The sequence below is a fragment of the Mobula hypostoma genome, chromosome 11, assembly GCF_963921235.1.
Source record: "Mobula hypostoma chromosome 11, sMobHyp1.1, whole genome shotgun sequence".
Classification (NCBI taxonomy): domain Eukaryota; kingdom Metazoa; phylum Chordata; class Chondrichthyes; order Myliobatiformes; family Myliobatidae; genus Mobula; species Mobula hypostoma.
In genome coordinates, this window is record NC_086107.1 from 58,097,087 (window position 1) to 58,116,030 (window position 18,944).

Consider the following 18,944-nt stretch of genomic DNA (forward strand, 5'->3'; position numbering starts at 1 on the left):
GGGGAGTGGAAAGGAAACTTAAACCAATCTGTGTTTGATTTCCCAAATGGAGCAGAGACTGCACGATATGCACCAAATGCTCAATGCCAAATTGGTAATTTGCTGCTAACCCTGAAAGAGTGCTTGGCACTCTGGATGGTGAAGAGAGAGGTAGTAACATAGCATGTGTGATGTGTGAAGCACCTTCAATAACTCCAAAAGACTGAGGTTTGGTAAAATACTGAAAGGCTTTTATTCGCTGTACAATACGACCTTCACGGTGAGTGTCTGCCCCCAGACTGAGGGGGAGGGGGCAAGGCGAAACACCTTTATACAGGACTCTGTGGGAGGAGCCACAGGGGCAGTCAGCAGAGGGGCGTGTCCAGACAGTTAACCCAGTTACAACATATATATATGGTTTACCACAATGTGGAAAGCTGGCATGAGAAAAAGAGTGTGAATTTATGGAGACGGAAGAGTGAGCCATAGCATTGATCAGAGAACTATTCCACTGGAGTGGGGGGTTAGGATGAAGGGAATCCAATTGTTCTAGGTGCAAGGATATGGGATCAGAACAGAGATGTGGAAAATGGGACAGATAGAGTGAAGGAGAAACCTAGATTGGGGGAAAAGGGAAACTCATCAGCTGTGGAATGGAGATGAAATCATCAGGACAAAATCAATAGAGATAGAGTAAACAAGTAAAGGAAATAGTCCTCAAATAAACCAGGGAGGGAGCTATTTAGTCAAGGAAGTGTAGAAGTGGAGTAAAGGAAATTACAGTGGCATCAGAGAGGAACTGGCCAAAGTTGACTGGAAAGGGACACTGGTGGGAAAGACAGCAGAGCAGCAGTGGCTGGAGTTTATGCAAGAAGTGAGGAAGGTGCAAGATGGGTATATTCCAAAAAAGAAGAAATTTTCGAGTGGAAAAAGGATGCAACCATGCTTGACAAGAGAAGTCAAAGCCAAAGTTAAAGCAAAGGAGAGGGCATACAAGGAAGCAAAAATTAATGGGAAGACAGAGGATTGGGAAGTTTTTAAAACCTTACAAAAGGAAACCAAGAAGGTCATTAAGAGAGAAAAGATTAACTATGAAAGGAAGCTAGCAAATAATATCAAAGAGGATACTAAAAGCTTTTTCAAGTATATAAAGAGTAAAAGACAGGTGACAGTAGATATAGGACTGATAGAAAATGATGCTGGAGAAATTGTAATGGGAGATGAGGAGATGGCAGAGGAACTGAATGAGTATTTTGCATCAGTCTTCACCGAGGAAGACATCAGCAGTATACCGGACACTCAAGGGTGGCAGGGAAGAGAAGTGTGCGCAGTCACAATTACGACAGAGGAAGTACTCAGGAAGCTGAATAGGCTAAAGGTAGATAAATCTCCTGGACCAGATGGAATGTACCTTCGTGTTCTGAAGGAAGTAGCTGTGGAGATTGTGGAGGCATTAGCGATGATCTTTCAAAAGTCGATAGATTCTGGCATGGTTCCAGAAGACTGGAAGACTGCAAATGTCACTCCACTATTTAAGAAGGGGGCAAGGAAGCAAAAAGGTAATTATAGACCTGTTAGCTTGATGTCGATGGTTGGGAAGTTGTTGGAGTCAATTGTCAAGGATGAGGTTACAGAGTACCTGGAAGCATATGACAGATATGGAAGATAGGCAGAACTCAGCATGGATTGGATTCCTTAAAGGAAAATCCTGCCTGACAAACCTATTACAATTTTTTGAGGAAATTATCAGTAGGCTAGACAAGGGAGATGCAGTGGATGATGTATATTTGGATTTTCAGAAGGCCTTTGACAAGGTGCCACACATGAGGCTACTTAACAAGATAAGAGCCCATGGAATTACGGGAAAGTTACATACGTGGATAGAGCGTTGGCTGATTGGCAGGAAACAGAGAGCGGGAATAAAGGGATCCTATTCTGGTTACCAGTGGTGTTCCACAGGGATCAGTGTTGGGGCCGCTTCTTTTTACATTGTACATCAACGATTTGGATTATGGAATAGATGGCTTTGTGGCTAAGTTTGCTGACGATACGAAGATAGATGGAGGGGCCGGTAGTGCTGAGGAAACGGAGAGTCTGCAGAGAGACTTGGATAGATTGGAAGAATGGGCAGAGAAGTGGCAAATGAAGTACAATGTTGGAAAGTGTATGGTTATGCACTTTGGCAAAAAAAATAAACGGGCAGACTACTATTTAAATGGGGAAAGAATTCAAAGTTCTGAGATGCAACGGGACTTGGGAGTCCTCGTATAGGATACCCTTAAAGTCAACCTCCAGGTTGAGTCAGTAGTGAAGAAGGTGAATGCAATGTTGGCATTCATTTCTAGAGGAATAGAGTATAGGAGCAGGGATGTGATGTTGAGGCTCTATAAGGCGCTGGTGAGACCTCACTTGGAGTACTGTGGGCAGTTTTGGTTTCCTTATTTAAGAAAGGATGTGCTGACATTGGAGAGGGTACAGAGAAGATTCACTAGAATGATTCCGGGAGTGAGAGGATTAACATATGAGGAACGTTTGTCCGCTCTTGGACTCTGTTCCTTGGAGTTTAGAAGAATGAGGGGAGACCTCATAGAAACATTTCGAATGTTAAAAGGCATGGACAGAGTGGATGTGGCAAAGTTGTTTCCCATGATGGAGGAGTCTAGTACGAGAGGGCATGACTTAAGGATTGAAGGGCGCCCTTTCAGAACAGAAATGCAAAGAAATTATTTTAGTCAGAGTGTGGTGAATCTATGGAATTTGTTGCCACGGGCAGCAGTGGAGGCCAAGTCATTGGGTGTATTTAAGGCAGAGATTGATAGGTATCTGAGTAGCCAGGGCATCAAAGGTTATGGTGAGAAGACGGGGGAGTGGGACTAAATAGGAGAATGGATCAGCTCATGATAAAATGGTGGAGCAGACTCGATGGGCCGAATGGCCTACTTCTGCTCCTTTGTCTTATGGTCTTATGGTCTTAGAAGTCTGTGAGCATGTACTTGATATTGGTCACTAATCTTTCACTAGACTGTCCATAGTGTCATAGAACAACACAGCCCAACCAGTCCTTGCCAATCACAGCGCCCCTCAGCTAGTCCCAATTTCCTGTGCTTGGCCCATTTCCCTTCCACACCCTTCCATGTACCTATCAAGTGCGTCTTAAATGATGCTATTCTACCTGCCTTAATCACTTCTTCTGGCAGTGTGCTGCATATACTCCCCACCATCTGCATAAAAAGGTTGCTACCCATGTTCCTTTTAAATCTTTCCCCTCTCACCCTAAACTTGTGCTCCCTAGTTGCGGACTCCCCTACTCTGGGGAAAGACTGGTCCCATCCACCTCATCATTGGATTCTCATAATTTTAAACATTTCTGTGAGGTTGCCCCTCACCCTCTTACATTCCATGAATAAAAACCTAAGCTGGCCAGCTTCTCCCTATAGCTCAGGCCTCTTGTCCTGGCAACATCCTGATAAATCTTGTCTGCACTCTTGCCAGTTTAACCACATCTTTCCCATAACAGGATGACTAAAACTGTACGCAGTACGCCAAGTGCAGCCTCTCCAGTGACTTGTACGACTGCAGTGCAATATCCCAACTTGCATATACTGAGAAGATAGGAAAGGAACTGACAGAACGTTAGACATTCACTCTGAAAGTAATGAAACAAGGGCAACACCAAATCAGTCCTCAACAAATAAGGAAAAAAAGACGAGACATGAAGAGAACTAAAACAGAAGTCCTAGTTGTGTGATCGCTGTCTTCATCGGCTCCAATTTGTTTTACTGCTTATTAAGCCCTTTATTTAGAATTACTGATGTTTTATTACACTTGGCCTGCACGGTGATGCACTCTTTCTGCTCTGTTTGAGGCAGGCTGAAAGCCAGTGGCTGCATGGGTGTGATCTGTGTCACTGTAACAATGGAACTGTGGAGTGTCAGACCAAGCCCTGTTCTCCTCCCATCTCCTGCCCACCACAGTTCATCCTGACCCTGCCTGATGGAGAGTGTTGCATGACCTGTGTACAAATCGAAGCAAGTAAGTTGACGTCAATCAAATAAATTTATCCTTCCACATTGCGAATCAGTAGGAACATCCTTATTGTTGTATTTGGGTGCTTTTGGATGTTTGGTCTGGTTCTCATAGACTTTACGAGCATATGGGCTGGCAAATGGGTAGAAAATTGGCAAAGAAGATTTAATCACAAACAAGAGAAAATCTGCAGATGCTGGAAATCATCTCAAAGAAGATTTAATATGAATTTATATTTGGGAAAGAGAATGAACAGAAAACCAATTAGTGTCCTTGCACAGGGGAAATCAGAGTGCCCTGCACATATTTCATAGAAATGTAGAAACATAGAAAATAGGTGCAGGAGTAGGCCATTCGGCCCTTTGAGCCTGCACCACCATTCAGTATGATCATGGCTGATCATCCAACTCAGAACCCTGTACCAGCCTTCCCTCCATACCCCCTGATCCCTTTAGCCACAAGGGCCATCATTCATTTCAAATTAAAAGAAATTAATTATCAAGAAATCAACAGAGAAACAACTTGCTGGGGTTTAACTAAATGCAAAATAGTTCACCTCTTTAACTGGATGTTCAGATCTCCCTCTGATAAGTTATACAGTCTGCAATCACTACGTGAGCTCCCTCATAGATAATGGCCACAACACAGGGATTGCTGATGCCCTGTTTATCGATATAATAGCAACATCTTCAGGAGGGGTTAATAAGGTAGATAATTTTGTTTTTATTTTGCTGTCTCCATAAGAATATAATTCAGCAGGGATGCAAGCCACAAACAAGGACTGGAGGTTGCAGGGAACATTCCAACAAGTCATTTGTATGTTCCAATGGCTGATGCTGTATCATCAGCCCTAAAGTGTCTTTTGCCTCTATAAAGGTGATAGTACATTTATTGACCCTTACATCATTTGCTGTTGGAAGTGATTGTGTGTACATTGCTGGCCTGTGTACTTGCAGTGATTTCACTTCAAAAGCAGTGATCAATTGGGTTGGAAAGGTTCCAGTGTGTATTGAGGATCTGTTTAACTGATGGGTGTAACTGCAACCTCTCTTTATTTACTGTATGTTATTGAATATCGTATTGCTGTCTGCCTGCAGGGAGTTCTTCCTGCATTGTGTTTGGAGGGTCCCATTACGTGACCTTTGACGGCCTGTTCTATGATCTTAATGGAACGTGTACCCACCTTGTAGCCAAGGACTGCGAGTCAAACAGTTTCAATGTAAGTTCCTTTTATAAGCTGGTTGTGTTGTCTTTGTGATCTAATTATGTCAGCTTTGGCTACTCAGATATACCAGATTGATGGTTAATTGTTTCTTATTCTGATCTAAGCCTGCAACAAATTGATCCTAATGAAGAGAGCTGCAATCCTCTGAAGTATACTTCCCTACACAGTTGGGTCCAGTCTCACAGTATAAGTTGCTGATCTCAGCATCGATGACTAAAGAAGCATACATTTAACACTTACACATCACTTATTAAGAGAACCTCATTCAGCATCCATTAGTCCACGAACAGTCAATGAATGGATATAAGGTATTGAAGCAGGAATCAACTGAAATATCATCTTTCTTTGCTTTGACATTCTGTAGGAGATCCTCAACCTCAAATACAACCTCAAATCTCTATTTCCGTATCTTTAATTCCCTTTGAACCTAAAAATTGATCATTAACAATACAGTACCCACAGCCTTCTGTGATAGAGTAATCTGAAGATTTATGACACTGGTTATCTGAGCTTTGTCTTTAGCCTGTTTCATAGTTCTAGGTTTCTCGTCATGAGAAGTAGTTTCCCAGCATCTACCCAATCAAACCTCCAGAATCTTATTGGTTTCAATAAGTCTTCTGAGGTACTCTTCTAAAGAGTATTTGCACATCCCACACACTCTCTCCTCATGTCAGCTCTGTTATCCAAAGTTCAAAGTAAATTTATTATCAACCCTGGGCATACTCAATAACTCCATAGAATAATAATCATAACTGAATCAATGAAAGACCGCACCAACTCGGGCATTTATATAGTGTGCAAAAGACAGCAAACTGTACAAATGCAAAAAGAAGGAAATAATAACAATAAATAATTAAGTAATAAATATCAGGAACATGAACTGAAGGGTCCTTGAAAGTGAGTCCAATAAAAAGATTTAAAAAGAAAGAAAGTGAGTCCATTGGTCGTGGGAATATTTCAATGATGGGGCTGAGTGAAGATGTCCTGTTAGTTCAAGGCCTGATGGCTGACTGTTCCTGAACCTGATGATGTGAGTCCTGAGGTTCCTATACCACCTTCCTGATGGCAGCAGCAAGAAGTGGGCATGCCCTGGGTGGTGGGGGTTGCCGATAATGGATGCTACTTTCCTGCACCTGTGTGATCCAAGGAATCAACTTGGCGAGCCCATTGTTCAGCCACCTCCATAGTAAGTGTACGCATGTGTGTTGTTGTTGCAAGACTATATTCGTTGCTTGTGTAAACGTAATTACATACCCTTAAAACTGCTATCGTTTAACTCTTGTTTTTAGTGTTGATTTATTTATTTGTATTTGTACAGATTGTTGTCTTTTGCATATTGTTATTTTTTGTCCATCTTTGCTTTTATAGTTTTTCATTAATTTTATTGCGTTTCTTTGTTCTACTGTGAATGCCTGCAAGAAAGTAAATCGTAGGGTAGTATATGGTGACATATACATACTGATAAATTTACTTTGAACTTTGACTTGCTGCATTGCATGTATAACGATACTTAAATTCCTCTGAGCAATATTTTCTTGCTTCCTGTCATTTAAACGATACTGTTCTGTCCAAAGTGATCACCTTCATATTTTCCATGGTGTTCTGTATCTACATCCTGTCTGCTCAGTCTGACACAAAAGTATTACTTTGCAGACTTCTAATTCAGATATTATTTATAGAGTCACAGATTAGTTCCCTCCCAGCTTTTCACAAACAGCTTACTTGCATCCATTACGTAATTCAGTAATGTAGGCAGTAAGTTAGCAAGCAGTCAACATCCACCTGAAGTGTTAGCTCTGTTTCTCTTTACACGCACACAGCTTAACCTGTTGAATATCTCCAGCATTTCCTGTTTTAAAGTTGATATTAATGCACATGGCATTCTTCTGGATAAAAATCTGACAATGGAATGGAAAATGTATTCCTATTCTTTGGATCCTGATTTTAACCGATCCTGTTTTTAACCAATCCTTAATCAATGTGAATACACTATCGCAATCCTAAACCCTTGTATAACACAACTTTCTGACATCTTCTGAACTTCCTTTGAATATTCTGCTGGTACCTCTTTATCAATCCCACCAGTCACATCCCCAAAGAAATAACATCAGAATTTTAGAAAGCAACACACATAAAAGTTGCTGGTGAACACAGCAAGCCAGGCAGAGGTACAGTCGACACTTTGGGCCGAGACCCTTCATCAGGACTAACTCAAAGAAGAGCTAGTAAGAGATTTGAAAGTGGGAGTGGGAGATCCAAAATGATAGAAGACAGGAGGGGGAGGGATGGAGCCAACAGCTGGACATCTTCAAAGCGATTGTGCAACCACCAGCTGCGACTCCAGCCTTGAACTCCAGGCCTGGTCTTTATGTGCTGCTATTGTGACTCCCGTCTCCCCTTCCCCCACTACCACTCTCCCCGTCTCCCTCAGATCCCACCGGCAGCTCCTGGGTCCTCAAAGGCTCCATCTTCCTCTCACCCCAACCCTCCCCTCTCCACTGATAACCCCAGCCTCCCCCCTCCCCCCTCTGATCCCACTTCTCATCCGTGCCAGGTCTTTACCATCCCCTCCGACCTTCAACTGTCAGAGGCAGAACGCTCTGTCCTCAGTAAGGGCTTCACCTTTGTCCCCCTTCGCCCACACCTCAGCGAGTTCCGCATTCGCCATGACGCGGAACTCCTCATCTGCTGGCTCCATCTTCGAGCCTACTTCTTCAGCAAGGACTCTCCCACCCTCACCGATGACCCCTTCTCCCGTCTTCAACCCTCCTCCTCTTCATGGACACCCCACTCTGGTCTTCTGCCTGCTCGGAATCTCTTTATTGCTATCTACTGATGGGATATCAACCGCCTCGACTTCACCGCACCTTGTTCCTATTCCAACCTCACTCCTTCCGAATGCTCTGCTCTCCACTCCCTCCGCACTAATTGTAACCTTACTATAAAACCCGCCGATAAGGGGGTTGCTGTTGTAGTCTGGCGTACTGACCTCTACCTTGCCGAGGCACAGCGACAACTCGCGGATACCTCCTCTTATTTACCCCTCGATCGTGACCCCACCAAGGAGCACCAGGCCATTGTCTCCCACACCATCACCGACTTTATCCGCTCAGGGGATCTCCCGTCCTCTGCTACCAACCTTATAGTTCCCACACCCCGCACTTCCCGTTTCTACCTCCTACCCAAGATCCACAAACCTGCCTGTCCTGGCAGACCTATTGTCTCAGCTTGCTCCTGCCCCACCGAACTCATTTCTGTGTACCTCGACACGGTTTTATCTCCCCTTGTTCAATCCCTTCCTACCTATGTTCGTGACACTTCTCACACTCAGAAACTTCTTGATGATTTTAGTTCCCTGGCCCCCACCGCTTTATTTTCGCCATGGATGTCCAAGTCCCTATATACCTCCATCCCCCATCAGGAAGGTCTCAAAGCTCTCTGCTTCTTTTTGGATTCCAGACCTAACCAGTTACCCTCTACCACCACTCTGCTCCATCTAGCAGAATTAGTCCTTACTCTTAATAATTTCTCCTTTTGCTCCTCCCATTTCCTCCAAACTAAAGGTGTAGCCATGGGCACCCGTAAGGATCTTAGCTACGCCTGCCTTTTTGTTGGCTTTATAGAACAATCTATGTTCCAAACCTATTCTGATATCTGTCCCCCACTTTTCCTTCACTACACCGGTGACTGCATTGGCGCTGCTTCCTGCACGCATGCTGAGCTGGTTGAGTTCATTAACTTTGCCTCCAACTTTCACCCTGCCCTCAAGTTTACCTGGTCCATTTCCAACACCTCCCTCCCCTGTCTTGATCTTTCTGTCTCTATCTCTGGAGACAGCTTATCTACTGATGTCTACTATAAGCCTACTGACTCTCACAGCTATCTGGACTATTCCTCTTCTCACCCCGTCTCTTGCAAAAATGCCATCCCCTTCTTGCAATTCCTCCATCTCCGCCATTTCTGCTCTCAGGATGAGGCTTTTCATTCCAGGACAAAGGAGATGTCTTCCTTTTTTAAAGAAAGGGGCTTCCCTTCCTCCACCATCAACTCTGCTCTCAAACGCATCTTTCCCTCCCCACCCCCCCACTTTCCGCAGGGACCGCTGCCTACGTGACTCCCTTGTCCATTCGTCCCCCCCATCCCTCCCCACTGATCTCCCTCCTGGCACTTATCCATGTAAGCGGAACAAGTGCTACACATGCCCTTACTCTTCCTATCTTACCACCATTCAGGGCCCCAGACAGTCCTTCCAGGTGAGGCGACACTTCACCTGTGAGTCGGCTGGGTTGATATACTGCGTCCAGTGCTCCCGATGTGGCCTCCTATGTATTGGCGAGACCCGACGCAGACTGAGAGATCGTTTCGCTGAACACCTATGCTCCATCTGCCAGAGAAAGCAGGATCTCCCATTGACCACATATTTTAATTCCACATCCCATTCCCATTCTGATATGTCTATCCACGGCCTCCTCTACTGTAAAGATGAAGCCACACTCAGGTTGAAGGAACAACACCTTATATTCCATCTGGGTAGCCTCCAACCTGATGGCATGATCATTGACTTCTCAAACTTCCGCTATTCTCCATCTCCCCCTCGTACCCCATCAGTTATTTATTTATATACACACATTCTTTCTCTCTCTCTCTCCTTTTTCTCCCTCTGTCCCCCTCACTATACCCCTTGCGCATCCTCTGGGCTTCCCCCCCCTCCCTTTTCTTTCTCCGTAGGCCTCCTGTCCCATGATCCTCTCATTTCCCTTTTGCCAATCAACTGTCCAGCTCTTGGCTCCATCCCTCCCCCTCCTGTCTTCTCCTATCATTTTAGATCTCTCCCTCCCCCTCCCACTTTCAAATCTCTTACTATCTCTTCTTTCAGTTAGTCTTGACAAAGGGTCTCGGCCCGAAACGTTGACTGTACCTCTTCCTAGAGATGCCGCCTGGCCTGCTGCGTTCACCAGCAACTTTTATGTGTGTTGCTTGAAATTCCAGCATCTGAAGATTTCCTCATGTTTGAGAATTTTAGAAGCATGCTTTTCTTTATATAAGGCATGTTGATTCTTGTGATACTGTTGATGATAGCCATTTGTGAGACAAGGTTTTACTGGTAATATAGGACCTTTTTGTAATGGCTCAGTTTATTTTTGACGATCTTGATGTTACTTTCAATGAGGAGAGTATTTTTGATAGTTTAAAGTCAAGATTTACAGTTATCTCATTTTTTTAAGAACTTTGGTCCTGAAGGTGACAGAAGTTCCTGTTAACAGGAGACTGGAGTTTAGAAATGGGATGACACGCACATTCCAGTAGTATGCAGGATTTTTCTTGCTCTATCAGTTCATGCTGCAGTGCAGTTTACTGATGACGTGGAACAAGATACATTTGTAGACCTGACTGTGAAGCATAGTTGTTTGCTGAACCTTGCGGAACAGTCTTTTTATCATACTCAACTCCATTGCCCTGCCCAAGCCCAGCCCCTTTGTAAATCATGGTATCAACATTCAATTCAGTACCTGGGCATGTTCTGAGCTCGGATTCCAACCTGCTTGTCCCGAAACTACCTCTAAGCCAGTGCATATATACACCATTCAGTGGTATGCAGTGATTTCATATGAGCAAATATGTGAATTATATTAATAATTATGCAAACTATATTGTGCCTGCTTCCTGATAACTATTTGCTCTCTAGGTAGTTTACCACCATAAAATGAATGGCAATTCTTCAGATCCTGGGACAATGGCCTTCATTGTACAAACTAAAAATAGAACCATCGAGCTTTCAGCCGGGCGTCTTGCTCAGGTGAACAATACGGGAATGGAATTAAATTATTCTACATCAAGCATCTCCATTTATCATTCAGGTATGCAGCGGAATAATGAAAAGTTGGCAAGAATAATGGGAATTTCCAGAAATGCAGTTTGAAACTTATCTTGAGCTTTTCCCAACACAAAACAATAGCGGGAAATATTCTTCCAAATCCACTATTTATATTGTAATAATGACTGGCTTGAGCATTTACTTGGCTTTTTGAAGCTGTGAGGTGCCGCAGGGCCATGAAAGATGTGCTCCAAATATGAAGAGAGACAATCCACAAGACCTCATGAGGTTGAGTAGCATCTGTCAGTGAAGAGGGCAATATTTCAGTTTGAAACTTTGCATCAGGACTTACTGGTCTTGTTCCCCACAGATGCTGCTTGACCTGCTGAGACCCTCTAGCGTATTATTTATTGCTCCAGGGACAAGCATCTGTAATACATTGTGTTTCACTTTCTAAATGCATATACCTTTTTCTTACTTCTTCCTTTCTATCATCCAAACTTTGGTCTTCAAAACATTATTGACTGTTCATTGATATTATTGGAATTCATATACTGTATCCTCAAGCTTTCTGCTTTTCATCTTCTGGACTAAATCCTGCACATCCACCTCTGCTATCTTAAAAAGGGGATCTTTCTATCCTAATCTTCACATTTATTTGAACTTTTTTTTTGTATAAACAGTTCAGGAAATCCCAGGCTAAACTCTTCTTAAAATGCATCTCTTGTTGATTTGTAAAAATGACTACTGGCTCTGCAGATTTTGGTTTTCAAAATTTTGTTTGCACACTTAGGTGACTAAACACTAAATTTATTTTGCCTGACTTTTGCTGAGCGGATCATTCTTCATGACTGAATCTATTTCACCCATGAACATCTTCAAAAACAGCCTTACATTTATTTACAATTTTACAAATTATTGAGTCCTAACTGCATTTTTTTTTAAATCATGCTTAATTCCAAGGCGTATAGACTTGTAGTTGTATCAAACACCAGCCACAATAGTATTTAACTAACAGCAACACACATAAAAGTTGCTGGTGAACGCATCTCTTCCTAGAGATGCCGCCTGGCCTGCTGCGTTCACCAGCAACTTTTATGTGTGTTGCTTGAATTTCCAGCATCTGCAGAATTCCTGTTGTTATAGTATTTAACTATTCAGCTTGGTTGCTCCTTTACAGCATAAGCAAGTTTATAACAGGCTTAAGTTTTCATTGGCGGGGTAAAAGTTTGCATTCCTCTATAAAGTACATAATAGAAGTCCAAAGGAAATCTTTGAATCTCATCCAGAACGGATTGTGATATTGAAAGGGTGAGAATCAAAACATTTTGAAATGTTGCAACACAGGAGGCAGTCGTAACCACACAAAATGCTGCAGGAACTTAGTAGGTCAGACAGCATCTATGGAGAGGAATAAAGAACAGATATTTCAAACCAAGATCCTTCATCAGGCAGGTGGCCATTATGCCTCTCACAGCTGTGCTCAGTCTGTAAAAGAGCCGTTAAATGTTTTCTCATTTGCCAGAACTACATGTAATCCAAAAATATTCTCATCCACTTGTACCAGCCTATTGCCTTTTGAAAGCCTCCAAAGAATCTGACAAAGCCTTCATTTTTGAAAATCATCCTGCATCCTAAGAAAAAAGATGTTTGAAAAGCTTCTTCCTACAGTATTTCCCCTCCAGCTCCTTTACCAACCATTTTAGGTCTACCATCTGTGATAGGTGATTCACTTCTCAGAAAAGTTGTTTCTCCGTACTTGTTTTATCAAACTCCTCATCATGCTCCTCTTAGCCTTCTGTCTCTAAAGAGAATAATTGTAGCCTTTTCAATCTGTTACAAAGCCCCATCTGTTGTACTATCCTGGTGAATTTTCTCTTTACCTTCTCCAGCTCTTGATATCATATCTATTCTTTGCAAATAAATATGAGACTATAGGACATAATAGAATTAGGTCATAAGTCCATCAAATCAATTCCTCCATTCAATCATGGCTGATTTATTTTCCCTCCTAACACCATTCCATAAGACCATAACACCATTCCCCTGTCTTCCAGCTGTAACCTTTGTTTCACTTACTAATCAAAAACCTATCAACCTCCATCTTAAATATATTCAGTGTCTTGGTATCCCCAGCTATCTGTAGCAATGAATTTTACAGATTCACCAATTCTGTCTAAAGAAATTCCTGCAACACACATCAAAGTTGCTGGTGAATGCAGCAGGCCAGGCAGCATCTGTAAAGGAAGAGGTACAGTCGACGTTTCGGGCTGAGACCCTTCGTCAGGACTAACTGAAGGAAGAACTAGTAAGAGAATTGAAAGTGGGAGGGGGTGGGGGAGATCCAAAATGATAGGAGAGACAGGAGGGGGAGGGATGGAGCCAAGAGCTGGACGGGTGATTGGCAAAAGGGATATGGGAGGATCATGGGACAGGAGGCCCAGGGAGAAGGAAAGGGGGGAGGGAGGAGAAACCCAGAGGATGGGCAAGGGGTATAGTCAGAGGGATAGAGGGAGAAAAAGGAGAGAGAGAGAAAGAATGTGTGTATATAAATAAATAATTGATGGGGTACGAGGGGGAGGTAGGGCATTAGCGGAAGTTAGAGAAGTCAATGTTCATGCCATCAGGTTGGAGGCTACCCAGACCGAATATAAGGTGTTGTTCCTCCAACTTGAGTGTGGTTTCATCTTTACAGTAGAGGAGGCCGTGGATAGACATATCAGAATGGGAATGGGACGTGGAATTAAAATGTGTGGTCACTGGGAGATTCTGCTTTCTCTGACAAACAGAGCGTAGGTGTTCAGCAAAATAGTTTCCCAGTCTGCGTCGGGTCTCGCCAATATATAGAAGGCCGCATCGGGAGCACCGGACGCAGTATATCACTTTGCCTTCTGCCAGTCAGCCAATCTTCTGTCCATACTAGTATCGTTACTGTAATACCACGGGCTCTTATCTTGTCTAGCATCCTCTTGTGTGGTACCTCATGAAAGGCCTTCTGAAAATGCATGTAAACATCATCCACCGACTCTTTTGTCTATCATGTCTGTTATGTCCTCAAATAATTCAAATAGGTTGTCAGGCATGATTTCCCTTTAAAGAAACCTTGCTGACTTCAACCCATTTTATTGTGTGCCTCCAAGTACCTCAAAACCTCAACCTTAAGAAAAGATCTAATATCTTTTCAAGATAACATACTGTATGCACAAGAATCATTAAGGAGAAATCTCCATTTGTTTAAATGGGCAGCCTGCTATATAAATGTCCTTGGTTTTATGAAGTCCTATGCAATTGTTTGCCAATTATACATAATCTGAACACTGCAGAGAGATGGCATGCAAGATCATAATAATCTCTAGTTAAGTCTGTGCTAGATAAATAGTCTGAGTTGTATTTTCTGCCCCAACAGGACTCTATGTCATTTTGAAGCTACCTGCAGGCCTTATCATCACTTGGGATGGAAACAATTTTGTAGAACTTAATGCCCAAGAGTCATTGCAGTCGAGGATGTGTGGACTGTGTGGCAACTTTAATGGAAACAAATCAGATGATTTTGTGTAAGTGTTAAATACGCACATTATCTGTAAGAACGATGAATCTGACACCACTGATACCTCAATATTCCATTCATGACAATGGAATGCTGGTTTTATACTCTTCTGAAGCTTGCTCTCCTTTGACCTCAATGCTGAGCAACCCTGGGAGATTGTAAAGTTATTACACTTCCTAATCCAGTATTTTAACAAGCAGATGAAATAGACCTTGAACTTTTGAATAAATTGAGTCATGTCATCAACTGACTGCAGGCTGGGTTCCGTTTTTTTTACAGACATCCACAAGTCAAATATGTGTATATATAGTAGGTCAGAAAAAGCACAAAATCACTTGCTATGTAACCACACCCCATTGTATTGTAAATGACTGGTGTGAAAAGCAAATAAGGCAGATAAGAAAGAACAATTACTGAAGTGAACAGAGTGAGGCAATTAGTGCTGCCATTTCTTGGCACAAACATGTGTTAAACTTCTGAATGTAATAATATTATGGGAGTTCATTTGTATGTAAGGGTGTCCACAAAACTGGTATTTGTAACCCAGGATGGCCTATAGGTTATATTATCGATGCAGTTTTTTTGCACTTACCAGTCATTGCTTGGGCACTGTTCGCTTAGTCCGACTAATTCTTCTATCATTGTATGACTAACATTTAATAATATTAGATCGTTGATTTATTACTTCTTTTATGAAACCAGCTAATGAGCTAGAGCTCTGTTTTGTATGGACCACATTTTTCTTGATGAGAATGAGTAAGGTTAATACTTCATTTATATTTAGTTAAACATTTACAATTTGGAAGAATAAATGCAAATTTCGCCATTCCTTTCTCTCAGTTTCTCCATCTCCACCACATCTATTGTGGAGATAAATATTCCCTTCCAGGATATTTTGCTTTCACCCTACCTTCCCCAAGACAGCAATGAGATGGAGTTTCCTCAGGTCCTGATCTTACATTGCACCTGCATGCACAGTCAGCACGTCATTCCTCAATATTTCTGCTAACTATAACATCATCCTACCACTAGGCACATCTTCCCTTCCCCACACCTTTCTGCTTACTGTATGGAACATTATCCCTGTGACTCCCGAGTTCACATCCCTCCCCACCCATCCCTGCCCCTCTCTCTTTCCTGCAACTGGAGAGGTATAGTACCTGTTTCTATATCTCCCTCACTATCATCCAGGTGTCCAAGCAGCTCTTCCAGGTGAGGCAGAGAGTCACCTCCAACCTTGCCTATTGCACATGGTGCTCTTGATGTGTCCTCCTCTACATTGGTGAGAACACTTGACCGAGCAACCATGTTCCTCTGGCATGACCATCTGGAATTCTCGGTTGCTAGCCATTTTAATTCCCCTCAAAACTGAAACAATGTCAGCATTAAAAATTGGTTTTAAAAAACACAGCAGATGCTTTAGATCTTAATTAAAAACTGGAATGCAGGAAAATCTGGCAGACATGGCAGCATCTGAGGAAAGAGAAATGGGCAATGTTATCAGTCAGCTCTTAATTAGCTTCTTTCTCCATAGGTACAACTGGATCAGTTAAGGTTTTCCAACATGTTCTATGTTCATTATGTAAGGTCAACTTTGGTATTCCTTGGTTGAATTTTCACAACATCATGCTGTAAGGATCACTAACAATGGATTGCTTTAATAGGTTGCCAGGTGGAGAAGTGACTTTGTCGCCCACCGAGTTTGGAAATGGGTGGGTCATCGAGCAGAAAAATGGCAGTATGTGCACTGCCAAAAATACTGAAGATCTGTGTAATGGAACGAGACTTCATGACCACCATTCAGCAAACGACACATGCAGCATTATCATGGTAAACACTGCTAATTCATTATCATGGTAATTCATTATCCTACTAAGCACTACTAATTCATTGCATTTTGTGATTTAATGCCACATGGTTTGCTTTAGAACAGACTTCCAGTTTTTCAAAACGGCCATTATTTCATTAATTGAAAATTCAGACAGCCTTAGAAACCAACCAAAAACAAATCACTATCAAGTTATGTAATGACTGGTGCAGGGCAAGATTCCACATAACAATAAGATGATGACCAAATGATTTACATAATGATGGTTAATATAGAAATATTAGCCCCAGAAAGATCTCCTGGATATCCTTTTTGGAATATTTGATATCCATGCAAGAAAAGAGACAGCGCATTAGTTGAAAATGGCACCTTTGAAAATACAGGACTGACTTGGCACTGTACTGCCCCCTCAACCTATTGTTTGTTCGGAAATCTCTGGAATGGGTTCAGAACCCTTTCTGACTCAACAGTGAGAATGCTACCACTGAGGGTATCACATTTGGATTTACTTGACAACAGGATCCTCGTGTTAGTAGTTTCCCCACAGCCCAGTACATTACATTTCCCAGTAATATCTATTCCTAACCTGCTAGAGGACAGAACTCCCCGCCAAAGGGCAGGAGGTGGCAAAAGCACAGGGACTCTCATCTCTTTCGCTTATCAACAGTACAAGGAAACTATTCATTCTCTCTACCGAGAAATGTTTTGTTGCTCAGTAGATTGCAAGGCAACAAATGATGTAAGTGAGTGATATTATCTATAGTGGCTGAAAATCAGTAAATTAGAAGGCTATGCCTTCACCCTCTTACTTTAAGGTTAATTTAAGGCAGCAGGAGTGGAGAGGATAGTCTGAGTACCAAAGATGGTCAGGAGGGAACAGGCGCACAGCAGGTGGATGGGGAGTACGGTAAACAAACACTACCTGATTTTGCTGGACATGACACATCACTTGGAAACCTTACCAGTAGAGTTTCTGGGCCCATAGGGATAAGAAACCTTGGCCCACTTTCCTTTTCTTAAATACTTCTGTGGATTACAGATGTGAATAAACTATTTAATTGGACACAAAGCAAAGATTGGGAATAAACATTTTATTTTAAATTTGCAAGGTGGGACACTGTAGTAATTGATGCTTGGATCCTGGTTTGTAATAATCTATGTCAATGATTTAGCAGAGTGAACCAAACAACACCATTTCAACTTGGCATAGTCAACAGAGACTGGTGAGATTGCTAGTGAGGAGGAAAATGTAATGAAGCTTCAAGGAGATATGGACAAGCTATTTCAATAAGTGAGAACACAGCAGATGAAATATATTGTGGAAAATGCAAGGTTGTCCACTTTGTGGAATATACCAGGAAGGTGGTGACTTGTATTTGTTAAATGGTAAAAGATTGGGTCCTACTGTATTGCTGTTCAAAGGGACTACGCTAAGAGAATTTGCAGGTGCCATATGCATTGTAAATGGAAGATTATATATTGGTCTTTATTAGGTTGGGTTTTAAACACAGCAGTAAGGAAGTATTATTGTAATTGTATAGAGCTTTGGTGAAATAGCATATGCTGTATTGTGTGCAGTTTTCATCTTCTTGCGTTTAAAAATGTACCTGTCGTGGAGGGAGTGCAAAAAATATTCAGTGGACTGGTTCCAGAGATGGCAGGTTTGCTCATTAGGAAGAGATTGAGCTGACAGACTGAAACATATGGAATTCTCAAAGGGCTTGACATACTAGCTGCAGAGAGGATGTTTCTCATGACAGAAGAGTTTAGGATCAGAGGTGGTGCATCAGAAAATAAGAGTAGGCTCCTTAGTATTGAGATGAAGATAATTCTCTACTCTGGTGGGTTGTGGAGGTTCAGTCATGTTAATTCAAAATACAGATATTTAGGGAAATCAAGCAATTATGGGACAGTTTGGATAATATTGAGAGGGAAGTGAAAATTAAGATCTTAAGCAATGGCATGAAGAGCTAGGCGACTTTCGCCTTCTCCATATTCCTTGAGTTCTTGTATTCCCAAGATTGCAATGCTTCCAAAATGTGTCAGCCTTTTGGACTTCACAATTACTCTCCTGAAAACTGCCCTGTAGAAAAATCATTATGCCATTTAAAAATAGAAATGGCAGGTTGGCCATTTGAACAACTTTTTTTTAATTGAGATTGGAATCCATCAGTTTTCTATGTAAGCAGGTATTCTGTCACAGTACTGGACATGTCAGATGATGAATGATTGAGGTAGGGAATCAAAGTATCTGTAAATATGAAAACTTTGGTGAAATTACCTGCATCAGCATTCTGATCTGTCAGCCCAAGTGAAACCAATCAATGGAGCAAAGGGAATTGTATTTATTAGAGCTGTCTTTGAGTAACTAATCCCATCTGGTGAGATCCTGAGAATACTGACCAACCAAAGTTGGCAGTCCTACCAAGAACACAGATTTCTCTAACCTGAGACCTTCCTCTCAGTAACCTTTTACCATTTACTTCAAGTCCTTGTGTGCGAAAATTTTCAAAGGGATGGAAGG

General features: G+C 42.1%; 1 protein-coding gene across 6 annotated transcripts in view; it reads left to right on the plus strand.

Annotated features, from left to right (window-relative positions):
* Nucleotides 1–18,944, plus strand: part of LOC134353775 (von Willebrand factor C and EGF domain-containing protein-like) — a 383,806-nt gene that overhangs the window by 357,208 nt on the left and 7,654 nt on the right. For 5 of the 6 annotated variants that reach the window (XM_063062138.1, XM_063062137.1, XM_063062141.1 and 2 more), the window contains 5 exons: nucleotides 3,849–4,011; nucleotides 5,103–5,224; nucleotides 10,917–11,088; nucleotides 14,452–14,599; nucleotides 16,257–16,422. In XM_063062138.1, coding sequence (XP_062918208.1) covers nucleotides 3,849–4,011; nucleotides 5,103–5,224; nucleotides 10,917–11,088; nucleotides 14,452–14,599; nucleotides 16,257–16,422 — 771 coding nt within the window. Of the gene's footprint in view, nucleotides 1–3,848; nucleotides 4,012–5,102; nucleotides 5,225–10,916; nucleotides 11,089–14,451; nucleotides 14,600–16,256; nucleotides 16,423–18,944 lie in introns of those variants that run through there. The other variant, XM_063062142.1, reaches the window with a different exon arrangement.